This window comes from Schistocerca nitens, chromosome 1, assembly GCF_023898315.1.
Source record: "Schistocerca nitens isolate TAMUIC-IGC-003100 chromosome 1, iqSchNite1.1, whole genome shotgun sequence".
In the NCBI taxonomy this organism is placed as follows: domain Eukaryota; kingdom Metazoa; phylum Arthropoda; class Insecta; order Orthoptera; family Acrididae; genus Schistocerca; species Schistocerca nitens.
Genome location: NC_064614.1, coordinates 396136925 through 396164881, shown reverse-complemented (window position 1 = coordinate 396164881; position 27957 = coordinate 396136925). Strand labels below are relative to the sequence as shown.

The following is a 27957-nucleotide window of genomic DNA, read 5'->3' as shown; positions in this document are numbered from 1 at the left end:
AGTTCGCACACAAAATCCTGCACCGGCTACTCTTTCACAATTATGGACGCCTATAGAGGTAGTCTGGTTCATTATTTCTGCAGGGGACTTTGACCGGCTTGTCCATGACACGTCGAGCTGCTGCACTATGCGGGAAAAAGAAGGTCCAACACGCTATTAGGACGTATCTCATGACTTTGTCACCTCAGTGTACACAGTGAAAGGTGCACTACCTGGAGCAGTAACTGCTTTATGTTGCGCGCGAAACGGTACCGGATTATGCGACGTGGTGCAGAACCTTTTAAAATAGTGTAATTCTGTTTTAACCGAGATGAATTTTTATAAAATACTCAGTAAATAATATACAGCCTGTTTCCATACCTATATTAATTACGGAGATTTCGGTATCAATTTAACTTTTAAAAATGGAACTATTACTAATTTCTGGTGCTAGTACTGTAGTTCCAAAAGTGAAAAATTGACGACGTTTCTGTCTTCTTCGACTATTACGTAGTTTCAGAGCAATTTCATGTACCTCTGCTGTAACAAGGTTCAATTTTGGTGACAGAAAATTAACATAGAAAGGCATAGGGACCTGTTATGGCACTGTATGTGCCTAATGTGTTGCACACCTCCCCCGAATACGCTGTTTTGCACCACCCCGGTTCCCAGAACTCCTGAAGATAGACGATGACTGAGGATATTGCATCACAGACACAGTCCCTTTGACTGTTTAGAGATGGCGCTGAACCCGCCCTAAGATGTAAACAACCATGCAAGAGCAGCGCCCTTTAGACGGAGGGGGTCCGACAGCCTATCAGTTCAAGTCATTCCACCAGGACAGAGGTACATGGCTCGTATTGTCTGTAGTTCAATCATGCCTAGCCGGTCAATACCGCGGTTCGATCGCGTCCGCACTGTTACTTTGTGCCAGGAAGGGCTCTCAACAACGGAAGTGTCCAGGCGTCTCGGAGTGAACCAAAGCGATGTTGTTCGGACATGGAGGAAATACAGAGAGACAGGAACTGTCGATGACATGCCTCGCTCAGGCTACTACTGCAGTGGATGATCGCTACCTACGGATTATGGCTCAGAGGAATCCTGTCAGCGACGCCGCCATGTTGAATAATGCTTTTCGTGCAGCCACAGAACGTCGTGTTACGACTCAAACTGTGCGCAATAGGCTGCATGATGCGCAGCTTCACTCCCGACGTCCATGGCGAGGTCCATCTTTGCAACCACGACATCATGCAGTGCGTTACAGGTGTGCCCAACAACATGCCGAATGGACCGCTCAGGACTGGCATCACGTTCTCTTCACCGATGAGTGTCGTATATTCCTGCAACCAGACAAACGTCGGGGACGTGTTTGGAGACGACCTGGTCTGGCTGAACGCCTTAGACACAATGTCCAGCGAGTGCTGGAAGGTGGATGTTCCCTGCTGTTTTGTGGTGGCATTATGTGGGGCCGACGTACGGCGCTGCTGGTCATGGAAGGCGCCGTAACGGCTGTACGATACGTGAATACCATCCTCCAACCGATAGTGCAACCATATCGGCAACATATTGGCGAGGCATTCGTCTTCTTGGACGACAATTTGCGCCCCCATTGTGCACATCTTGTGAATGACTTCCTTCAGGATAACGACATCGCTCGACTAGAGTGGCCAGCATGTTCTCCAGACATGAACTCTATCGAACATGCCTGGGATTGATTAAAAAGGCGGTTTATGGCCGACGTGACCTACCAACCGCTCTGAGGGATCTACGCCGAATCGCCGTTGAGGAGTGGGACAATCTGGACCAACAGTGCCTTGATGAACTTGTGGATAGTATGCCACAACGACTGCAGGCATGCATCAATGCAAGAAGACGTGCTACTGGGTATTAGAGGTATCGGTGTTTACAGCAATCTGAACCACCACCTCTGAAGGTCTTGCTGTGTGGTGTTACAACATGCAATGTGTGGTTTTTATGAGCAATATAAAGGGCGGAAATGATGTTTATGTTGATCTCTATTCCAATTTTCTGTACAGGTTCCGGAACTCTCGGAAACGAGGTGTTGCAAAACTTTTTTTTTATGTGTGTGGATGTTGTGCCGGCAATGGACTGATGTGGTATTGTGGGTTCTGTGTGGTGTGGTTTTGCGATGCCTTTGGGCACACAGGTATTCTCTAACAACACACTCACATTCAAATCTTCCAAAGCACTAGTTGAGTTCACTGGCGTTGTCACTGACATTGACTCTGCTGTGATTATGCTGTGCACACTGTGGGAAATTTGGCAAGTGTTCTAGCCTAGTATAATGGCCATTGTGTTGTTGGGAAACGGTGTTAGCGACACTGTCTACTGTCATCCACTATTCGTGAAGTCTGAAAAGTTCATCGTTAATTTTGTTATAGGCACCACAGTGAAAGTGATGTAGTCGGGCGTCCCTATACAACCTAATGCTACTTCTAGCTTGTGAGCAGACGGTATCCGCCAAACAGGCACAATACCATAGAGAGGCAACACCACGACAACCGTGAATCAAATTCAAAACCTTCTGTATGTCTAATGTCATCAAAACAATGGGGTGTCGTATGGGATAGAATGAGCCAAGTAACTGCGAAATAACATCCAGCTCTTAACGTTCAGAAATAAATAAAATGATCGTATGGCCTAAATTGCCATTGGCATTGGAGTAGTTCAGCCACCTAGTGTTAGTCTTTCTAATTGACATCACTTCGGCGAGTTGCGCGTCATTAATGTTGAGATGAAATGATGGCAGCAACAGCAAAAACCCAGTCCCCGAGTGGAGAGAATCTCCGATCTGGCTGGGAATCGAACCAAAGACCGCAGAATGTAGAGGCGGCAGCGCTAAACAGTTTTTTTTTTTTTTTTTTTTTTTTTTTTTGGTTCGTCATTCTTCTCATCATTTGGTCTGGGCGGACGTCATATCATACCCCCTCAAGTTCATCGCTGAATACTTCACTCAGCTTTTTAATTGCAGGACCGAATACGCTGAGCTGCCGGTCCAGCAGCACTAGACCACGAAGTGCGGCCAATGTTCAGCACTTACAACCGTAAACGAAATTGCCTCTGGTTCTAACGGACGAACGCTTGATATACATCGTCTCTTAGCAGAGACAGTAACATACACAAACACACACTCGCAAGACACAGTCTGGAAAATGCAGATTAGGGTCAATTTATGTATGGTTAAATACATCCTTTTCTAACATACATTTCCCACACAGAAAAATAATGAAATGTGTGGGATATATATGCGTAATTCGCAACTTTTGAAGAAGGACAGAGAACTCAGAAACTTTCTACAAAATGTTCACTTTTATATAAATTGTATGTAGCATGTACTTATCTTTTTTTAATTTGAAATGTGAGAAATAACCTTTGTGTTATGTAGGTCAAATACGAAAAGTCAGTATTATCAGTTGCATTATGATCTAACCCACCTAACCAGTCAAATATGCAACGAAATTGATGGCTGGTCGTAAGTTAGTAGAATTAAGAGACATTTCTCTGCTAACGGTGAAACAAGCAGTAAAGGAACAAAATGTAGTATCAGTCTGGAATTGAACTCTAGACCTTTAGATTATTAGTTCAGTGTTCACGACCGAGCTGCTACAGTCATTAGACAGTACCAGTTAAGTGTACGCAAACAGTATTTTACTGGTGGGAAACTTATTTCTTTCTACAAAACTCATGTAAATCGCTAGAATGACTTGGCAGTACAAAAGAAGAAAGGGCAGCAATAGCTTCCAAAATTTCAGTGAAAGTGCCACTTGCACATACGAGTATAATGGCTGCTGCTTTAGTTCGTCTGCTAGAATAGCTACTGCCGTGTAGGATCATGATACCCTGACTTGCTTTGAAATTTATCGTTTTGTGCTTCAGGACCATGCTGCCTTTCTTATAACATCGTGAACGTTATCCAATCAGCAAATCCCATGCCGGTCTGCTCCGAAAGGAGTAACCTACATTCACAAGACTTTGTGCAAAGATAACGTTATTTTGACTCCGGACGCACTTATTGAAGACTGCAGCAACCGCTATCGACTTTCGTTAACATTCGATGCTGGGTGCTGGGGAAACACCTACTGGATTCCGTAATTTCATATTGTAACTTGCGTGTTATGAAAGTATGCCGTTTCAAGGCAATGGTACGTTGGAGATGTATAAAAACACGTCATCCTTGGTACGATTTGTTATATTTAAACGTCACATAATGAGGTATCGGCCGTTAAAGCCTTCATTAGGTATAAGTTATAGTACAAAGGGTTGAATTCTGCTAAAAATGGCTCTGAGCACTATGCGACTTAACTTCTGAGGTCATCAGTCGCCTAGAACTTAGAACTAATTAAACCTAACTAACCTAAGGACATCACACACACCCATGCCCGAGGCAGGAGTCGAACCTGCGACCGTAGCGGTCACGCGGTTCCAGACTGAAGCGCCTTTAACCGCACGGCCACACCGGCCGGCTGGAATTCTGCTAGTTTATCGTGCTGTTGTGGTTATGAGCGTCGAATTACGAACTGTAGGGTAATTAAGAAAACGGGTGGCGTCCTGCTATATCTGAATTCTCTTTTTCTCCTTTTCGATTCCGAAAGGTTCTGGAACTTCGTTATTAAGATAAAAGAAGTATGTGTCTTTAGTAATATTCGATCTTGCGTACGGTGTGCTCTCTCTCTCTCTCTCTCTCTCTCTCTCTCTCTCTCTCTCTCTCTCTCTCGCTCTCAAGTGCGACTTGTCATTGTCAGTAACGTACAAATGAAGTATGGAACACGTAATTGCGGATAAATTCCCAAAACACGTTGATAATCTGGTAAAACAATCTACCACTCAGAGTAAATAGCGTAGAATAGAGTGACACACATCTGAAAAGGAATTAAAAGGCAACTTAGTTTCAGCCATCTGTAAAGTATAAAAGGAACTTTACGAGCTAGTTCTTTTAGGACATTTCTTTGCCAAACAAAAATGTCTTCAACTGAAATACATCAATAACCACACGTACAGCGTTTTTCGTAATTTTGTTACAAAAATGTTACCAATACTAACGCGTTTTCTAGAGGTCCTTAATGTTTGGAAACAGCATTTATTCATTGGGCATAAGATAAATGAGTTGCCAAGTTAATTCGTCTGCTGGAATGGCTATCCATCGTTTCTAATTTCAGACGAACTACTGAAACTGGTATTCATAGTCTTTAAAAATAAGTTTATTTTGCTGGGATACATTAACGAACACTATTGAATATATACGTTATTGCATTCAATGCTGGATTGCTTCGGCATTGTTTTGCTTGAAACTCAGTACGTAGTCTCACTTTTGGGATGAAAGAAAGCATATTAGGAAAAATGATACAACTTCTCCATTATATTTCGGATCTAATTCTTGCTAATACTTTACTTTCTTGAATGAGATTTTCGCTCTGCAGCGGAGTGTGCGCTGATATGAAACTTTCTGGCTGATTGAAACTGTGTGGCGGACCGAGACTCGAACTCGGGACTTAGGTGCTTAATTTCTTCCTTATCCACAGCCTAGGCCACATGAATGCAGAACTTTACATATCTATAAACAACATAGCTTCAAGTTTAACGTGTACTGCAGTAAAGAAAAAGCATAAACTCCTATTCACTTTACTTGAAGTGAATGTTACAGTTTTGAATGTCATGTTCACCTCGTGTCTTGTGAACCGAACGGTCACGAAAGTTGGTAGACAGTTCTTTTCGTCTTCGATAAAGCGTGTGATGTCAAAATGATGTCATGTTTGCACAAAGTCTTGTAAACTGAAGGCTTCCGGTCCGAAAGGCAGCTGTTCAGGATCCCGCCTAAGCAGACGTCCTTGTGACGTTATGAAGTTCAACCAGCCAGCACAAACTTGGTCTAAGACCTCAACATAAAGCCTGTCTCTCATGGAGTTAAAAAAAGAGGGGAGGTAGCATTACTTGGAGCCGATGTCCGCCATCTTAACTAGCCCAAAACATCAAGTTCACCGCATTCATACCCCCATAGTTCACCGCGGTGGCAGTTCCCCGTGACATCACTCTGTGTTGTTTTACTAGGGCAAATATGCAATCAAGAACAGAAAAATGTTCGAAATTACCTTCCAGACGCTATGTTCTTCATTAAAGCTCTATAATCATTTATATTTAAGACAGTTACTGCGCTCACACGACAGAAATAATGCACAATAAGCACTCATAAGCAGTCGTCTAGTAATGTTTTGGGCTACTTAAAATGGCGCCCTCTCTACTTCAAAAGAACATACAACGTAAGTCTGTAGTGCCACCTCCCTGTTTTATTTACCTCCATGCTGTCTCTGGCTAGCTCGCACCCCTCTACGTGTTCTCTTTTCTACCTGTGCGGTGTTTGCTCAGGCGATCGCGGCGGACCCTGCAGGTGGACAACTACTTCGGCGGTAGGCAGACTGCCCGCCAGGCGGTGCTGGCGTCGCTGCCGCAGCTGTGTGGCCGGTTGCCGCGACCCGCGGATGGCGGCGCTCAGACGGTGCACATGCGCCTGCTGCGCGCGATGGACGACCACGACCCGCTGCGCTACGAGCACATCATGGACGCCGCCGCCGACAAGGAGGGCTTCGACCCAGACGTCTGGATCGAGCAGCCATTCAATACGCGCCTGCTGCACCACGCCTGCCAACTCGCGGAACGCACTCAGTCTAGGTCTCTTAACAGCCTATCTGCACATTCGTAGGCATTTACGGCTAGAGGCAACAAAATCCTTTTGGGTTTCAGGTCGTCTCTCTCTCTCTCTCTTTTTTTTCACCAGTCTTCTGATTGGTTTGATGCGGCCCCCCGCCACGAATTTCTCTCTTGTGCCAACCTCTTCATCTCAGAGTAGCACTTGCAACCTGCATCCTCAATTATCTGCTGGATGAATCCCAATCTCTGTCTTCCTCTACAGTCTTTGACCTCTACAGCTTCGTCTAGAACCATGGAAGTCATTCCCTGATGTCTTCTACGCCTGCATCTACGTGATTACTCTGCTATTGACAATAAAGTGCCTTGCAGAGAGTGCAATGAACCACCTTCAAGCTGTCTCTCTACCGTTCCACTCTCGAACGACACGCGGGAAAAACAAGCACTTAAATTTTTCTGTGCGAGCCCTGATTTCTCTTATTTTATCGTGATGATCATTTCTTCCTATGTATGTGGGTGGCAACAGAGTGTTTCCGCAAGCGGAGGAGAAAACTGGTGATTGAAATTTCATGAGAAGATCCCGTCGCAACGAAAAAGTCTTTGTTTTAATGATTTCCACTCCAATTCACGTATCATGTATGTGACACTATCTCCCCTATTTCGCTATTATACAAAACGAGCTGCCCTTCTTTGTACTTTTTCGATGTCATCGGTCAGTCCCACCTGATGCGAATCCCACACCGCACAGCAATACTCCAGAATAGGGCGGACAAGCGTGGTGTAAGCAGTCTCTTTAGTAGACCTGTTGCACCTTCTAAGTGTTCTGCCAATGAATCGCAGTCTTTGGTTTGCTCCACCCACAGTATTACCTATGTGATCGTTCCAATTTGGGTTATTTGTAATTGTAAGCCCTAAGTATTTAGCTGAATTTACAGCCTTCAGATTTGTCTGCTTATCGCGTATCGAAATTTAGATGGTTTCTTTTAGCAGTCATGTGAATAACTTCACACTTTTCCTTATTCAAAGTCAATTGCCATTTTTCGCACCATACATATATCTTATCTAAATCATTTTGCAAGTCTTTTTGATCATCTGATGACTACAAGACAGTAAATGACAGTATCATCTGCAAACAATTTAAGACGGCTACTCAGATTGTTTCCTATGTCGTTGATATATATCAGGAACAACAGAGGGCATTTAAAACTTCCTTGGAGAACGACGGATATTACTTCTGTTTTACTCGATGACTTTCCGTCCATTACTACGAACTGTGACCTTTCTGACAGGAAATAACGAATCCAGTCGCACAACTGAGGTACGTAGGCACGCAGTTTGGTTAGAAGACGCTTGTGAGGAACGGTGTCGAAAGCCTTCTCGAAATCTAAAAATATGGAATCAATTTGACATCCCATGTCGATAGCACTTATTACCGCATGAGTATAAAAAGCTAGTTGTGTTTCACAAGAACAATATTTTCTGAAACCGTACTGACTATGTGTCAATAAATCGTTTTCTTCGAGGTACTTCATAATGTTCGAATACAGTATATGTTGTTCCAAAACCCTACTGCAAATCGACGTTAGTGATATAGGCCTGTAATTCAGCGGATTACTACAACTTCCCTTTTTGGGTATTGGTGTGACTTGAGAAATTTTCCGTCTTTAGGTACGGATCTTTCTGTGAGCGAGTGATTGTATATAATTGCTAAATATGGAGCTATTTTATCAGCATACTCTGAGAGGAACGTGACTGGTATACAATCTGGACCGGAGGCCTTGCCTTTATTAAGTGATTTAAGCTGCTTCGTTACTCCGAGGATATCTACTTCTATGTTTCTCATCTTAGCAGTTGTTTTTGATTTGAATTCAGGAATATTTACTTCGTCTTCTTTGGTGAAGAAGTTTCGGAAAATCGTGTTTAATAACTCTGCTTTAGTGGCACTGTCATCAGTGACTTCACCGTTGTTATCGCGCAGTGCAGGTATTGATTGTGTCTTGTCACTGGTGTGCTTGATGTATGACCAGAATCTCTTTGGGTTTTCTGCCAGATTTCGAGACAGAATTTCGTTGTGTCTTAACGAATGTCTTAACAGATGTCCTATCATCCTGTCCCTTCTCCTTGTCAGTGTTTTCCACATATTCTTTTCCTCTCCGATTCTGCGCAGAACCTCCACATTCCTTACCTTATTAGTCCACCTAATTTTCAACATCTGTCTGTAGCACCATATCTCAAATACTTCGATTCTCTTCTGTTCCGGTTTTCCCACAGTCCATGTTTCACTACCATACAATGCTGTGCTCCAAACGTATATTCTCAGGAATTTCCTCCTCAAATTAAGGCCTACGTTTGATACTAGTAGACTTATCTTGGCCAGGAATGCCCATTTTGCTAGTGCTGGTGTGTTTTTGATGTCCTCCTTGCTCTGGCTGTTCAAATGGCTCTGAGCACTATGGGACTTAACTGCTGAGGTCATCAGTCCCCTACAACTTAGAACTAATTAAACCTAACTAACTTAAGGACATCACACACATCCATGCCCGAGGAAGGATTCGAACCTGCGACCGTAGCAGTCGCGCGGTTCCAGACCGTAGCGCCTAGAACCGCTCGGCCACTTCGGCCGGCTGCTCTGGCTGTCATTGGTTATTTTGTTGCCTAAGTAACAGAAATCCTAACCTCATGTAATTCGTGACCACCAATCCTGATGTTAAGTTTCTCGCTGTTCTCATTTCTGCTGCTTCTCATTACTTTCGTCTTTCTTCGATTTACTCTCAATCCATATTCTGTACTATTAGATTGTCCACTCCATTTAACAAAACATGCAATTCTTCTTCACTTTCACTCAGGATAGCAATGTCATCAGCGAATCGTATCATTGATACCTTTTCACCTTGACTTTTAATTCCACTCCTGAACCTTTCTTTTATTTCAGTCACTTCTTCTTCGATGTTCAAATTGAACAGAGGGGGTGAAAGACTACATCCCTGTCTTACATCCTTTTTAATACGAGCATTTCGTCCTTTGTCGTTCAATCTTATTATTCCCTCTTGGTTCTTATTGTATATTACCCGTCTCTCCCTATACCTTACCCCTATTATTCTAAGAATTTCCAACATCTAGCACCATTTTACATTATCGAATGCTTTTTCTACGTACATAGATCCTACGAACATCTCTTGATTTTTCTTTTGTCATGCTTCCATTACCAACCGCAGCGCCAGTATGGCCCCTCTGGTGCCTTTACCTTTGTTAAAGCCAAACTGATAGCCATCCAACACATCCTCAATTTTCTTTTACATTCTTCAGTATATTATTCTTGTCAGGAACTTGGATAGAAGAGCTGTTAATAAGCTGACTGTGTGATAATTCTCACACTTTTCATCTCTTGCAGTCTTCGGAATTGTATGTATGATATATATTGCCACACACACACACACACACACACACACACACACACACACATTATACCCACCAACGTGAATAGTTGTTTGGTTTCTACTTCCCCTAATTATTTCAGAAATTCTGATTGAATTCTATCGATCCCTTCTGCGTTATTTGATCTTAAGTCCTCCAAAGCTGTCATAAATTCTGATTCTAAGTGGATCCCCTATCTCTTCTAAATCGACTCCTGTCTCTTCTTATATCACATCAGACAAATTTTCCCCTCATAGAGACCTTCAATGTACTCTTTCCATCTATCCGCTCTCTCCTCTGCATTTAACAATGGAATTCCGGTTGCACGCTTAATGTTACCACGCTTCCTTTCAATTTCACTGAAGGTTGTTTTGACTTTCCTTTATGCTGAGTCAGTCCTTACGACAGTCATTTCTTTTTTGAGTTCTTCATATTTTTCATGCAGTCATTTACTCTTAGCTTCCTGCACCTCCCATTTATTACATTCCTCAGCTTCTTGTATTTCTGTATTCCTGAATTTCTCTGAACATTCTTGTACTTCCTTCATTCATCGACCAACTGAAATATTTGTTCTGATACCCATTGCTTCTTTACAGTTACCTTCTTTGTACTTATGTCTTTCTTTCCGGCTGCTGTGATTGCTCTTTTTAGAGATTTCCATTACTCTTTAATTGTACTGCCTGCTGGACTGTTCTTTATTGCTTCATCGACAGCCTTAGAGAACTTGAAGTGTATCTTGTCATTCCTTTCTACTTCCATATCTCACTTCTTTGCATAATGATTCTTCCTGACTAATCTGTTCGTCACTACTGTATTGTGATCTGAGTGTACATCTACTCCTGGGTACGCATTACAATCCAGAATCTGATTTCGGAATCTCTCTCTGACCATAATGTAATCGAACTGACATCTTCTCGTATCACCCGGCCTTTTACGAGCATACCTCCTTCTCTTATGATTCTTGAACAGAGTATTCGCTTACTACACTCCTGGAAATGGAAAAAAGAACACATTGACACCGGTGTGTCAGACCCACCATACTTGCTCCGGACACTGCGAGAGGGCTGTACAAGCAATGATCACACGCACGGCACAGCGGACACACCAGGAACCGCGGTGTTGGCCGTCGAATGGCGCTAGCTGCGCAGCATTTGTGCACCGCCGCCGTCAGTGTCAGCCAGTTTGCCGTGGCATACGGAGCTCCATCGCAGTCTTTAACACTGGTAGCATGCCGCGACAGCGTGGACGTGAACCGTATGTGCAGTTGACGGACTTTGAGCGAGGGCGTATAGTGGGCATGCGGGAGGCCGGGTGGACGTACCGCCGAATTGCTCAACACGTGGGGCGTGAGGTCTCCACAGTACATCGATGTTGTCGCCAGTGGTCGGCGGAAGGTGCACGTGCCCGTCGACCTGGGACCGGACCGCAGCGACGCACGGATGCACGCCAAGACCGTAGGATCCTACGCAGTGCCGTAGGGGACCGCACCGCCACTTCCCAGCAAATTAGGGACACTGTTGCTCCTGGGGTATCGGCGAGGACCATTCGCAACCGTCTCCATGAAGCTGGGCTACGGTCCCGCACACCGTTAGGCCGTCTTCCGCTCACGCCCCAACATCGTGCAGCCCGCCTCCAGTGGTGTCGCGACAGGCGTGAATGGAGGGACGAATGGAGACGTGTCGTCTTCAGCGATGAGAGTCGCTTCTGCCTTGGTGCCAATGATGGTCGTATGCGTGTTTGGCGCCGTGCAGGTGAGCGCCACAATCAGGACTGCATACGACCGAGGCACACAGGGCCAACACCCGGCATCATGGTGTGGGGACCGATCTCCTACACTGGCCGTACACCACTGGTGATCGTCGAGGGGACACTGAATAGTGCACGGTACATCCAAACCGTCATCGAACCCATCGTTCTACCATTCCTAGACCGGCAAGGGAACTTGCTGTTCCAACAGGACAATGCACGTCCGCATGTATCCCGTGCCACCCAACGTGCTCTAGAAGGTGTAAGTCAACTACCCTGGCCAGCAAGATCTCCGGATCTGTCCCCCATTGAGCATGTTTGGGACTGGATGAAGCGTCGTCTCACGCGGTCTGCACGTCCAGCACGAACGCTGGTCCAACTGAGGCGCCAGGTGGAAATGGCATGGCAAGCTGTTCCACAGGACTACATCCAGCATCTCTACGATCGTCTCCATGGGAGAATAGCAGCTTGCATTGCTGCGAAAGGTGGATATACACTGTACTAGTGCCGACATTGTGCATGCTCTGTTGCCTGTGTCTATGTGCCTGTGGTTCTGTCAGTGTGATCATGTGATGTATCTGACCCCAGGAATGTGTCAATAAAGTTTCCCCTTCCTGGGACAATGAATTCACGGTGTTCTTATTTCAATTTCCAGGAGTGTAGTTGAAATTTATTGCAGAAATGAATTAATCTGTCTCCTTTCTCATTCCCTATCCCAAGCCCACATACACCTGTAACCTTTCTTGTACTCCTTCCACTACTACTGCATTCCAGTCACCCATGACTATTCGACTTCCATCTCCCTTTACGTACTCTATTACCGTTTCAATATCCTAATATACTTCATCTTCGGCTTGCGACATTGGCATGTATACCTGAACTATGGTTGTCGGTGTTGGTTTGCTGTCGATTCTGATAAGAACAACCCTATCACTCAATTGTTCACAGTAACACACACTCTGCCCTATTCATAACGAATCCAACTCCCGTTATACCGTTTTCCGTTGTTGTTGATATTACCCTATACTCACCTGACCAGAAGTCCTTGTCTTCTTTCAATTTCACTTCATTGACCCCTACTTTATCTAGACTGAGCCTTTCCATTTCCCTTTTAAGATTTTCTAGCTTTCCTACCACATTCAAGCTTCACATTCCAAGCCCCGACTAGTAAAACGTTATTCTTTCGTTGATTATTCAATCTTTTTCTCATGGTCACCTCCCCCTTGGCAGTTCCCTCCCAGAGATCCGAATGGAAGACTATTCTGGAAGCTTTTGCCAATGGAGAGATCATCATGACACTTTTTCAATTACAGGCCACATGTCCTGTGGATACGCGTTATGTGTCTTTAATACAATTAGTTTCCACTGCCTTCTGCATTCTCATGCCGCTGATCATTGTTGATTCTTCCGCTTTTAGTGGCAGTTTCCCACCCCAAGGGCAAGAGAGTGCCCTGAACCTCTGTCCGCTCCTCCACCCCCTTTTACAAGGCCGTTGGCAGAATGAGGGTGACTTCTTATGCCGGAAGTCTTCGGCCGCCAACGGGGTTTCGAAGCTGGAACCGAGGACGTTTTGATTGTGAATCAAAGACGTACCCCTAGAAACACTAAAGTAATTATGAACTCCATGTTTCGACTGTCTATTCAGTGAACCTCTTCAGGACGATTAAGCTGCTAGATTCTGAGGGCAGTCTTACTTTGGTTGTCAGACAACTGATGTTACATAGTGGTATGTCATTGGACTGTTGGAAGTCGAAACGCCAGCGACAAGTTAGTTGTACCATAGGCTATCGCCTGTGCCATTCTATCAGGTGACCTGCAGCTTGTATCCAGGGGCGGCGTTTTTCTGTGGCAAGATACTTGTCGCTAGTCATTTGTTCATATGGTTCAGGCCATGTCTTGTGGGGCTTCTGGCTGGAGAGCACACTGAGACTGGGACTGCTGGACTGGCTGTCTAGTGGGCTTTGAGAGTTCACCAGCCCGCAGCTCCGCAAGACCATTCCCATCTACATAAAACTAAATTCTGTCCTAACAGCACTCTGAATGTCTAACGGTACCGACTCACCTCTGTTTCATCCTCAGTCGACAGGCGTCATTGGATGCTGATATGGAGGGCCATGTGGTCAGCACACTCCTCTCCTGGCCATTGTCAGCTTCTCAATCAAGTAACACCTCTGCTCGACAGACGCCGAGGATCATCTATCCAACCGAAAGCACTTAACTTTGGTGATCTGACGGTAACCAGTGTTACCTGTGTGGCAAGCTTGTATTATATACATGCCATGTAGGGTGTCATAGGAAGAATGACACAAACATTTATTCGAAGCAAAAAAAGCCTAGTACACATGGGCTCTCAAACGCATACCTTAAGAGCTATGAGCACTTCTTCAGTAGAAGAGATGTATTTCATAGTAGTGAAGACGAAAAGGTATTCATAGCTCTTAAGGTATGCACTTGAGAGCCCATGTTTACTGGACATTTTTTTTTCTATCGCCTCTCAAAATATGGATATCAAAGAGCTTGCAGTAGAATAAATTTGTTTCACAGTATCGAAGACGAAGAAGTGCTCACAGCTCTTAAGGTATGCATTTAAGAACCAATGTTTATTAGACTTTTTTTTTGCTTCGAATGATCGTTCGTGCCATGTACCTGAAGACTGACCATTCCTCTTGGGATTCCCTATATCTACAATGAGTCATCATTTTCTGACTGGTTTGATGCTATCCAGCATGACTTCCTCTCCTGTGTCAACCACTTCATCACAAAGTATCATTTGCATCTAACGTCCTTAACATCTCATTGCAATCTCTGTCTTCCGCTACGGTTTAAACCTCTACTGCACCCTTAAGTAACATGCTGCTTATTCCTTGACGTATTAACACATGTCATGTCATCTTGTCTCTTCCCATTGTTTTCCACACGTTTCTCCCCTCGCCAATTCAAGAGAAAATCTCCTCATTCCTTGTCTTATCAGTCCAGCTAACTTCCATCATATTTCTGCAAGCGCTTCTGTACTTTTCTTTTCCAGTTTTTTCCAAAGTCCACGATTCTCTTCAGTACTGTCCCGTGTTCCAGACATACATCCTCAAACATTTCTGCCTCAAGATAAGATCGGTGTTTGATACTAATTGACTTCTTTTGTCTAGGAATGCCCTCTTTGCCTCTGCTAGTCTGCTTTTTATGTCCTCTTTGTTTCGTCTGTCCTGTGGTATTTTGCTTCCAAGGTAGCAGAATTCCTTCACTTCGTGTACTTTATGATCCCCAGTTTTGATTATTTATTATTTTTATTATTTTCATCTTCCTTAAGTTTACTCTCAGTCCATAGTGTGTTCTCACATTAGACTGTTCATTAGTTTGATAGTATTTGTATGTAAATTCAAATATATTTTACATTAAAGTTATTTTACCGCAACCGAGTTACTAAAAACAAGAACTGTTTCTAGAGAATTTTATGTAAGTTTATTTTATATAAGTTGTGTAAGTTTGTAAGTTGCACGTAAGTTTAACATTCAGAATAATTGTCTGGACAGCTACACTATGTTGAATATCTATGAGGGACAATCATAAAGCTTTATCATATTGAGAAAAATCAAGTTGCGTAATTAATGTATTCGTTTCGTGCCACTCAAAGTCCGGAGGTGAACTCGAGAAATGTAGCCTCCTTCATTCTGTAGGCTTTCACGCCAGCCTCCACATTGTTTGGCATGCAAAGTGCCATCCGTCCTCTCCATTTTCTAATACTTCCATTACTAGTGATATTCAGTCTTCTCTTGATATTTTTGTGCTTTTCATTGCATAAATTTAAGTTTTGAAAAGCACACCAAGCAATAACTGTTAGTTCTTCTCAGCAACACGGGAGACGGTGCTCATAGCACATCTTGCGATGGCTATATCTTTTGAATTAAGCGCAGCCATCAGTGAACCAAAGGTAGAGGATCACTTGCATTTCCTTGCACTTCAGTAACCTAGAACTGTTTTTTATAGCTTCACGTTGGAATATCTTTCTCCATTTGTTCCTTGAAAAGTGCCTGTTTTAAAGCTGCTGAAAGCCATAATCTGTACGGAATATTTCTGGTGTCTGTCTGTCTTGGAATTTTCCTCAGGCGAACTAATTCAAGCATTATAGCCCTGAGCCCTGCATTATTTTTACTGTCAGATGTAGTAAAAAGGAAACTCTCCACGGTGGCCTCAACTGTAACACTGGTTTTAGAGCTGAATAATCTTACATTATCATTAGGATCTTTCCACTGTGCAGTATAGTGTACCCTGCATAGAAAGCCGGCCGGTGTGGCTGAGCAGTTCTAGGCACTTCAGTCTGGAACCGCGCGACCGCTACTGTCGCAGGTTCGAATCCTGCCTCGGGCATGGATGTGTGTCATGTCCTTAGGTTAGTTAGGTTTAAGTAGTTCTAGGTTCTAGGGGATTGATGACCTCAGATGTTAAGTCCCATAGTGCTCAGAGCCATTTGAACCTGCAAAGAAACTTCGTGACTTCTTGACACTATACTTGAGAGGACTTAACCAGCGGTCTTGCCTTTCAAGGGCAATTGGTCTCACTGAATACACCTCAAGTTCTCATTGACAATGTTACTCTGCTTGAAGGGATTCTCTACGTCTTAAAACACCAAAGACGCAGTGCTGAATACCTTGCTGGACATAAAGCTGATGTGATATCTCAATTTTTCTCGATGTGCCTGATTAATGGTGTGTTTTGGGTTATTCAGCTGAGCTGATTACTTTACACGTAAGAACACAGTTCGCTTCACGTGATGACGATTGGGTCTTTCGTGGAAATACTTTGCATAAAAATGGAATGAGAAAAAATATATAATTGTGTGCCAATCACGAAGTTTTATTTCATTCACTACACTTTTTGATGGTTAATTATCATCAGGTGGAAGGCGTGTTTTACATGGTTGTTCGTAGTAGTGCTAACCATCCTCGAAGTTTGTCCCTTTACCATTGAACCACCGAGATAGCAATTTACGCTAGGCTAACTTTCACAAATCTCGCCATCAATAAATTCACTTATTACTTTACAGTCCTCGACACTGAAAACAGTTCTCTGAAATCGTTTCTGCCAGCTCACTACTATCGTGGCTCGCTCAATCGATACACGTCAGCCGTTGACAAAGTCCTAACACTGACTCCCCGTCCACAGTGGACGTAACCCAGGCTAAGTCCTGAACACCTTGTCGACGACACCTGACAGTCACAACTATCCTCAGTGTTCCAGAAAAGCAGAGATATTTGCAATCTGAAACTGAAATGCTTTGTCGAGCGTCGGTAGGATGTCTATAGCGCTTTGCATGAACTGGTCCTTCAAAGAGCATACCAATGTACAGTGTTGATGGCGTCCCTCCGATGCCAATTCCAGCCCAGGAGTATTGTATTGTGCCTAATTTCGTGTGTGTGAATCGTTGTCCACAGTCGTCCCCAGAAAGAGGAGCCAGTGGGTTGGCTGGGAGAAGAGAACAGCACTGGGCTTCCGCCGCTGGTGGCGGCGCTCTTCGCGAAGGATTTCGGGGCCTTCTGCAGTCTGCTGCAGAGTCGCGATGTACGGCCCAACGAGCAGTATGAAGCTCTGGGGGGCTGCACGTGCCTGGAGCTCGCCTGCCGACACCCCGACGTACCAGTGTGCTTTGTGCGGCAGCTGCTCAATAGCGGCGCCGGGCCCAACGTCGACAGCCCTGTGCCACAGCCAGTACACTTTGCTGCCAGGTGAGTGCCTCAGGGTTCAGTACTGGTGCCGTCCAAAACTTACACACACTAGCTGTTTTATTCATCCACTTAATTCAAGTACTGTACAACCATAATCAATAGTACGTTTATTTGAGCAGTGATCTCTGATGGTTTGCAAACTCACCTGCATGGGTCAAGGCTGGTGTCATCCAAAACTACGCTACTGGCCATTAAAATTGCTGCACCAAGAAGAAATGCAGATGATAAACGGGTAATCATTGGACAAATATATTATACTAGAACTGACATGTGATTGCATTTTCACGCAATTTGGGCGCATAAATCCTGAGAAATCAGTACCCAGAACAACCACCTCTGGCCGTAATAACGGCCTTGATACGCCTGGGCATTTAGTCAAACAGAGCTTGGATGGCGTGTACAGGTACAGCCGCCCATGCAGCTTCAACACGATACCACAGTTCATCAACAGTAGTGACTGGCGTATTGTGACGAGCCAGTTGCTCGGCCATCATTCACAAGACGTTTTCATTTGCTGAGAGATCTGGAGAATCTGCTGGCCAGGGCAGCAGTCTAACATTTTCTGTATCCAGAAAGGCCCGTACAGGACCTGCAACATGCAGTGATGCATTACCCTGCTGAAATGTAGAGTTTCGCAGGGATCGGATGAAGGGTAGAGCCACGGGTCGTAACACATCTGAAATGTAACGTCCACTGTTCAAAGTGCCGTCAATGCGAATAAGAGGTGACCGAGTCGTGTAACCAATTGCACCCCATACCATTACGCCGGGTGGTACACCAGTATGGCGATGACGAATACACGCTTCCAATGTGCATTCACCGCGATGTCGCCAAACACGGATGCGACCATCATGATGCTGTAAACAGAACCTGGATTCATCCGAAAAATGACGTTTTGCCGTTCGTGCACACAGGTTCGTCGGTGAATACACCATCGCAGGCGCTCCTGTCTGTAATGCAGCGTCAAGGGTAACCGCAGCCACGGTCTCCGGGTTGATAGTCTATGCTGCTGCAAACATCGTCGAACTTCGTGCAGATGTTTGTTGTCTTGCAAACGTCCCCATCTGTTGACTCAGGGATCGAGACGTGGCTGCAAGATCCGTTACAACCATGCGGATAAGATGCCTGTCATCTCGACTGCTAGTGATACGAGGTCGTTGGGATCCAGCACGACATTCCATATTACCCTCCTGAACTCAGCGATTCTATATTCTACTAACAGTCATTGGATCTCGACCAACGCGAGCAGCCATGTCGCGATACGATAAACCGCAATCGCGATAGGCTACAATCCGACCTTTATCAAAGTCGGAAACGTGATGGTACGCATTTCTCCTCCTTACACGAGGCATCACAACGACGTTTCACCAGGCAACGCCGGTCAACTGCTGTTTGTGTATGAGAAATCGGTTGGAAACTATCCTCGTGTCAGCACGTTGTAGGTGTCGCCACCGGCGCCAACCTTGTGTGAATGCTCTGAGAAGCTAATCAATTGCATATCACAGCATCTTCTTCCTGTCGGTTAAATTTCGCGTCTGTAACACGTCATCTTCGTGGTGTAGCAATTTTAATGGCCAGTAGTGTATACAAAGCTGTGGTTCCGTTCATTCACATCTTTTGACTGCATGCTCATACAAGCTATACTCAGCATTAAGTACATCGTAGGTAGGAATTCGAGAAAGCTTTTGTCAGTGTTGACTGGAACACTCTGTTTGAAATTCTGACGGTAGTAGGGGTAAAATACAGGGAACGAAAAGCTATTTACGACTCGTTTAGTATCAGACGGCAGTTATATGAGCCGAGAACATGAAAGGGAAGCAGTGGTTGAGAAGGGAGTGAGAAGGATTGTAACCTATCCCCAGCGTTATTCTATCTGTAGATTGAGCAAGTAATAAAGGAAACCAAGGAAAAATATGGCATAGGAATTAAAGTTCAGGGAGAAGAAATAAAGACTTTGAGGTTTGCCAGTGACATTGTAATTCTATCAGATTCCGGAAAAGACTTGGAAGAGCATTTTAACGGAACTGACGGTGTCTGGAGAGGAGGGTATTAGATGAAAACCAACAAAAGCGAAACAGGGATAATGGAATGTAGCTGAATTAAAAGGAGGGAATTAGATTAGGAAAATATACACTTAAAGTAGTAGATGAGTTTGTTATTGGACGGAAAAATAGCAGATGATGGCCAAAGTAGACAGGATATAAAATGTGAGCAAGTAAAGCGTTTGTGATGAAAAGAAATTTTTAACGTCGAATATAGATTCAAAATTTTGGAAATATTTGAGTGCTAAAAAAAATTAGATAAGAAATGTGGTGCAACAGAACAATGGTGAAGATTAGGTCGGTGGACCATTTAACTAATGAGTAGTTGCTGAATACAATGACAGAGAAAAGAAATTTGTGCCCAACATGACTAGAAAATGGGATCAGTTGATAGTACACATTCTAGATATCAAGGGATCGTCAATTTAGTATCGGAGAGAAGCGTGGGGGGAGGGGACGGTAAAAATTGTAAAAGGAGACCAAGAGATGACAACAGTAAGCAGATTCTGAAGGATGTAAGTTGCAGTAGTTATTTGGAGATGAAGATACTTGTACAGGACAGAGAAGCATGGAGAGCAGCATCAAACCAATCTTCTCATTGAAGACCACAACAACAAAAAGAGTAGTTGGTAGTCTGGTAGTCTACCTACGTACTTAAGTACTGTACTAGGTTATTAGATTAAAACATTTATTAAAACTGGTGTATTGACGTGTGTGATGTAGCTTGAGGTGGATACTTTGGTACTTAAGAGGAAGCCCCCACCCACCCCAGAAAATGCTTGACTGCTGTTAAGCCTCCTTACTGCATTCACATTTACACAAGTAAGCCAGGTTATATATTTTCTTTTGCAACTGTCATAGTAGTCTTATTTAGACCATACATGTTTTGCTGTATTTCAAAGCATCTTCAGTGCCATTGTAACAAACTGGTTTTCCTTACAAATATGTTTGCCACATTATATATATATATATATATATATATATATATATATACACACACTCCTGGAAATTGAAATAAGAACACCGTGAATTCATTGTCCCAGGAAGGGGAAACTTTATTGACACATTCCTGGGGTCAGTTACATCACATGATCACACTGACAGAACCACAGGCACATAGACACAGGCAACAGAGCATGCACAATGTCGGCACTAGTACAGTGTATATCCACCTTTCGCAGCAATGCAGGCTGCTATTCTCCCATGGAGACGATCGTAGAGATGCTGGATGTAGTCCTGTGGAACGGCTTGCCATGCCATTTCCACCTGGCGCCTCAGTTGGACCAGCGTTCGTGCTGGACGTGCAGACCGCGTGAGACGACGCTTCATCCAGTCCCAAACATGCTCAATGGGGGACAGATCCGGAGATCTTGCTGGCCAGGGTAGTTGACTTACACCTTCTAGAGCACGTTGGGTGGCACGGGATACATGCGGACGTGCATTGTCCTGTTGGAACAGCAAGTTCCCTTGCCGGCCTAGGAGTGGTAGAACGATGGGTTCGATGACGGTTTGGATGTACCGTGCACTATTCAGTGTCCCCTCGACGATCACCAGTGGTGTACGGCCAGTGTAGGAGATCGGTCCCCACACCATGATGCCGGGTGTTGGCCCTGTGTGCCTCGGTCGTATGCAGTCCTGATTGTGGCGCTCACCTGCACGGCGCCAAACACGCATACGACCATCATTGGCACCAAGGCAGAAGCGACTCTCATCGCTGAAGACGACACGTCTCCATTCGTCCCTCCATTCACGCCTGTCGCGACACCACTGGAGGCGGGCTGCACGATGTTGGGGCGTGAGCGGAAGACGGCCTAACGGTGTGCGGGACCGTAGCCCAGCTTCATGGAGACGGTTGCGAATGGTCCTCGCCGATACCCCAGGAGCAACAGTGTCCCTAATTTGCTGGGAAGTGGCGGTGCGGTCCCCTACGGCACTGCGTAGGATCCTACGGTCTTGGCGTGCATCCGTGCGTCGCTGCGGTCCGGTCCCAGGTCGACGGGCACGTGCACCTTCCGCCGACCACTGGCGACAACATCGATGTACTGTGGAGACCTCACGCCCCACGTGTTGAGCAATTCGGCGGTACGTCCACCCGGCCTCCCGCATGCCCACTATACGCCCTCGCTCAAAGTCCGTCAACTGCACATACGGTTCACGTCCACGCTGTCGCGGCATGCTACCAGTGTTAAAGACTGCGATGGAGCTCCGTATGCCACGGCAAACTGGCTGACACTGACGGCGGCGGTGCACAAATGCTGCGCAGCTAGCGCCATTCGACGGCCAACACCGCGGGTCCTGGTGTGTCCGCTGTGCCGTGCGTGTGATCATTGCTTGTACAGCCCTCTCGCAGTGTCCGGAGCAAGTATGGTGGGTCTGACACACCTGTGTCAATGTGTTCTTTTTTCCATTTCCAGTATATATATATATATATATATATATATATATATATATATATATATTGGATACAGTTATTTTGATCTCAATTTATACAGAGAACATGTACTCCACAATCCCAGTCAAAGAAACAATTAAGATAACAGAACAGGACCTTGAAACTTACAGTTTATACACAAGAACACATCTCAGAGACAAGCACACTCCTACACTTTATTACTGACCAAAACATCCACTTTAAATGTAATAAATATTTCTACTTACAAGAGGACGATTCTCAATGGGATCCCATTTTCACAGAAATTAGGAAGTATCTCCATTAACAAAATAGAAGAATGAATGTTTCAGAAAATAGTACCAGCAAACACAATCTACTGCACTGGTGAATACAACCACTTGGTAGATAAACCAGAAATGAAGATAGAACTACACACACAGATAAACACACTACACAAAACCAACAAAACCGTAAAGTTCGCTTTAGAGAAAGACAAACAAAGCAAATAAACTCCCTAGATATATTTATCACAATGAAAAATAGCTAACACTATCACAATGAAAAATAGCTAACTCTCTTATTATTTATGCAGAAAAGCCACCACAATAGACACAATACTACATCAGAGATCAAACCATCCACAGTTTCTAAAACAGATAGCAGTCAGAGACATGAACCACAGATAAAATGCAGTGTCATTGGACAAACACAGCTACAATGATATCATGAATCTTTAGTCACGAAATTAAATAAGAAAATCCAGAAAGATATAAAAATAAAACAAGCTAAACAAGTAAACCAAAGCACCACATAAATCCAAGGACCCACAACACTCAACACCAACACACAAAACAACAAAACCACTACTACACAAGGAGACAACACAGAAACTGAACAGTCAAGCTGGTACACACTCACATAACGAAACAAACTTCACATATAACTGATAACATCCTTAAGAAGCGAGGGTTAAAATAGCTAACCAAAGTAGTAAATCAATGCAGAACAGGATGACACTCGCGTGTATTTAAAAAAAAAATCTGGCATTTACAGACTTCAATGTAACAGCTGTAATGTTCCGTGCTTAAGACAGGCCAGCATAACATTAAAAATAAGATATAAAGAGCATCAAAAGCATGGAAATGAGGCACCAGCAATTCAACATTTTCAGAACATCCTCTGACTAGGAAACCACCACCTTACCACAGTAGAAACAGAGGTCGAAATAAACAGATTTAGTAACAAAAACCATCTCCTAACACAACAAGAAAACTTCCAAAATCAAAAGGCAATATAAGAAATGACTGAAGAAACATTAGAAAACAACGTTATTTAAAGTAATAAAACACGTAATAGATGAAGAGCCATAAAAATAGTTCCACATAACCAGCCAAAATATCCAGTCATGATCACCCACCACAATACCACAGTAAAGTAGCATTATCTATGCACACAGAAGTTAGGACATGTTTTGTCCCCTCATACACGCGCACGCACGCACGCACACACACACACACACACACACACACACACACACACAAACACACACAAACAACAACAACAACAACTACTACTACTACTAAGGACATCCCGCTCCCCCAAACTACAACAAAAACACCCCCAGCCTGATTCACTCACACACAAGTTAAAAACATATCACCACACCACTGCGCTTTTTTTAAAAAATTCTGTGTATGCACATTAATGAACGACGGAGCGTTCAATAAGTTGGAAATTTGAGTTGATCAGGAAAAGGTTAAGGCAACCCCTCATGAGAAGCAGTAAACCTGGGGCCGAGTCCCAGTCCAACACAAATTTGCAACTTTGTCCGTTGCATTACCATAATAACTTATCACAACGCCCTGTGCTAATGGAAGTTACAAATTACCGTCCATTTCTTCCCTTCGTTTCCCATTCTCTATTTTAAATAAGAGTGCCTAGGTTGTCTTGCTTAGTACTACTGTCTTACACTATTTCCACCGTTAACTATGTTATGAGCAGCACCTTCGAAAGTGGTTTTAACCATGAGCAATGTTTGATTTTCTTATATATACTTGCACATACATTGAATGGCCAGTATATAGATTCGATCTATCCAGCAACATTGTTAGAGAATATTGCATGGTCCAACTTCTCAATTATCCTTCGTTCGTCTAGTTTTTGAAATACTGACAGTATTCACAGAGCGGCAATACCTTTACTGAGAATATTGGGTTTACGTATAATATATTAATTTAATAATTTTTGTGAGTGTAAGTCTTTAATTTTTGTGAGTGTAAGTCTTCAAAGAATCTTATACATAGCGCAAATTTGCGATACGGTTTACAGTTGTATTTCAGTTCATAAGTATGTAGAGTTGCACCGGAATGAGCTGCTCTAAGCCGTGAAACTGGTTGTGTGGTCAATAAAAACCAAGTTTTACCAGCTTCCAGCGGTGTTTTCGTTCATCATGGCCTTAAGCAGCTGCAGGTGCCCTGCATATATAAGTTGGTGGATAAGCTCGTTGTGGTTTTGTTTTGCATGTTGGTGTTCCAGTTGCTACGGGTTTATTTATCGATTGTCATTTTTATTTGCAGTTCACTGTTGCTATTTGAGTTTACATATTGTCATTTTATCATTTGGAGATAGTGAGTGGAGCTGTCAAGAGCTGGACAATGGAGTGGCAAGTGGAGGAATCGGAACATCTCCGACATATTATTCTGTTTGAGTTCAGTAGCGTGATGACAGCAGTGGAGGCAGCAGAAACATTTGCGCCATGTGTAGAGTCAATGACAGTGGAAAGAGCATGGCAAGAATGTTTTCTCGTTTTAAGGAGGATTGTTTTGACCTTAGTGACACTCCACATTCAGGAAGATGTTCTTGGTTTGATGAAGATCGTTTAAACGCATTAACCCACAATGATTCACGTCAGCGTACTCGAGAACTGGCATATGTGATGAACTGTGAGCATTCCACAGTCGTGATACGTTTGCACGCAGTGGCGAAGTCCAAAAACCACAAAAATCATCGGGTGGGCATATGTGCATCTCTGTTTTCTCGTCATAAATTGGCCCATGAACAACACCAAACATTCCTGTCCTGTATCGTTACTGGGAACGAAAACTGGCCTCTTTAAGCTGACGTAAGGAAAAGAAAAAAATGGTTGAGACCAAACGAAGCTGCAACTCCCCATACAAAGACGTGCACGCATCGACAATAGATAATGTTATGCATCTGGTGGGAGAGCGACGGTGTGGTGTACTGCGAATTGCTTCCCCGAGGTGTAACCATCACTGCTGGCATTTATTGCCAACAACTGAGATGTGTTACAGACGCAGTCTAAGAACAACGACCAGGAAGGCTGCGTGAAGTGATGGTACCCCACGATAACGCTCGCCCGCTTTGCGCTAGACTGATAAAAGCGACTGACAAAAACACTATGCAAATGCTGGATGGGGAACTCATTCCGCACCCACCTACTCACTTGATCTTGCACCCTCAGATTTTCACCTTTCCGGTCTCTATGGAACAGTTTTCAAGGAACTTCCTTTGCTGAGGCGAATGCGCTCCGAACGTGCCTCGATGAGTTCTTCGTCTCAACATCGTTTCTACAATCGCTGAATCGAGAAGTTACCCCATCGTTGGAAGACTGTTGTTGGTAGTGATGGAGAATACACCACTGGCCATTAAAATTGCTACACCACGAAGATGACGTGCTACAGACGCGAAATTGAACCGACAGGAACAAGATGCTGTGATATGCAAATGATTAGCTTTTCAGAGCATTCACACAAGGTTGGCGCCAGTGGCGACACCTACAACGTGCTGACGTGAGGAAAGTTTGCAACCGATTTCTCATACACAAACAGCAGTTGACCGGCGTTGCCTGGTGAAACGTCGTTGTGATGCCTCGTGTAAGGAGGAGAAATGCGTACCATCACGTTTCCGACTTTGATAAAGGTCGGATTGTAGCCTATCGCGATTGCGGTTTATCGTATCGCGACATGGCTGCTCGCGTTGGTCGAGATCCAATGACTGTTAGTAGAATATAGAATCGCTGAGTTCAGGAGGGTAATATGGAATGTCGTGCTGGATTCCAAAGACCTCGTATCACTAGCAGTCGAGATGACAGGCATCTTATCCGCATGGTTGTAACGGATCCTGCAGCCAAGTCTCGGTCCCTGAGTCAACAGATGGGGACGTTTGCATAACAACAAATATCTGCACGAACAGTTCGACGACGTTTGCAGCAGCATGGAGTATCAGCTCGGAGGCTGTGGCTGCGGTTACCCTTGACGCTGCATCACAGACAGGAGCGCCTGCGATGGTGTACTGACTGACGAACCTGGGTGCACGAATGGCAAAACGTCATTTCTTCAGATAAATCCAGGTTCTGTTTACAGCATCATGATGGTCGCACCCATGTTTGGCGACAACGCGGTGAACGCGCATTGGAAGCGTGTATTCGTCATCGGCATACTGGCGTATCACCCGGCGTGATTGTACGGGGTGCCATTGGTTACACGTCTCGGTCACCTCTTGTTCGCATTGACGGCACTTTGAACAGTGGACGTTACATTTCAGATGTGTTACGACCCGTGACTCTACCCTTCATCCGGTCCCTGCGAAATCCTACATTTCAGCAGGATAATGCACAACGGGCCTGTACGGGTCTTTCTGGATACAGAAAATGTTAGACTGCTGCCCTGGCCAGGACATTCTCCATATCTCTCACCAATTGAAAACATCTAGTCAATGGTGGCCGAGCGACTGGCTCGTCACACTACACCAGTCATTACTCTTGATGAACTGTGGTATCGTGTTGAAGCTGCATGGGCAGCTGTACATGTACACGCCATCCAAGCTCTGTTTGAATCAATGCCCAGGCGTATCAAGGCCGTTATTACGGCCAGAGGTGGTTCTTCTGGGTACTGATTTCTCAAGATCTATGCACCCAAATTGCGTGAAAATGTAATCACATGCCAGTTCTAGTATAATATATTTCTCCAATGAATACCCGTTTATCAGCTGCATTTCTTCTTGGTGTAGCAATTTTAGTGGCCAATAGTGTATATGATTGATAACTGAAGTCTTTGTTATGTGCATGTGTTGTGTTTATAAAACTTATGGAAAAACTCTACGAGCTGGTGCACCAACACAGGAAAACAGTTTCTGACAGTAAGCAGAAGTGGACAGTTCACTTCGCCGGCCGGTGTGACCGAGCTGTACTAGGCGCTTTAGTCTGGAACCGCGCGATCGCTACGGTCGCAGGTTCGAATCCTGCCTCGGGCATGGATGTGTGTGATGTCCTTAGGTTAGTTAGGTTTAAGTAGTTCTAAGGTTTAGGGGACTGATGACCTCAGATGTTAAGTCCCATAGTGCACAGAGCAATTTTTTGGACAGTTGAAGCGACGCTCACCGTGTCACGCAGGTGGGCCAACCCGGGCGCACTGGCGGCGCTGCTGTCGCACCCGGAGACGCGCGTCAACGCGACGGACGCCGGGGGGCGGACGGCTCTGCACGGCGCCGTGCTGAAGCTGGTGGGACAGGCGCCTGGAGAGGTGGCGGACGCTCTGGAGCGCTGCGTGCAGCTGCTCGCGCGCTGCCCGCGGCTCGACGTCAACTGCGGCGACGCGCTCGGCTTCTCCGCGCTGCACCTCGCGGCGCAGAAGCGCAGCCGCCGCGCCGTCGCCGTTGTCATTGACAAGTGCAGGTTTGCTTTCCATTAACGCTCCGTAACTCCAGGAATGGTAGCAAATAATGAAATTTCACTTAGCCGGCGTATACAGTGTAGTAGGATATAACACATGATTATAAGAGCGGTGAAACTTTCCTGACAGATTAAAACTGTGTGCCGGAACGAGACTCGAACTCGGGACCTTTGCCTTTCGCGGGCAAGTGCTAGTTCTGCTAGATTCGCAGAAGAGCTTCTGTGAAGTTTGGAAAGTAGGAGACGAGGTACTGGCGGAAGTAAAGCTTTGAGGACGGGGCGTGAGTCGTGCTTGGGTGGCTCAGTTGGTAGAGCACT

General features: G+C 44.7%; 1 protein-coding gene across 1 annotated transcript in view; it reads left to right on the top strand.

Annotated features, from left to right (window-relative positions):
- The window catches only part of LOC126249489 (uncharacterized), a 131176-nt gene extending 103518 nt beyond the window's left edge, over window positions 1-27658 (top strand). Inside the window, exons 4-6 of the mRNA XM_049951177.1 lie at window positions 6361-6663; window positions 17226-17516; window positions 27361-27658. Coding sequence (XP_049807134.1) covers window positions 6361-6663; window positions 17226-17516; window positions 27361-27658 — 892 coding nt within the window. The remainder of the gene's footprint in view (window positions 1-6360; window positions 6664-17225; window positions 17517-27360) is intronic.
- The last annotated feature ends 299 nt before the right edge of the window (window positions 27659-27957 follow it).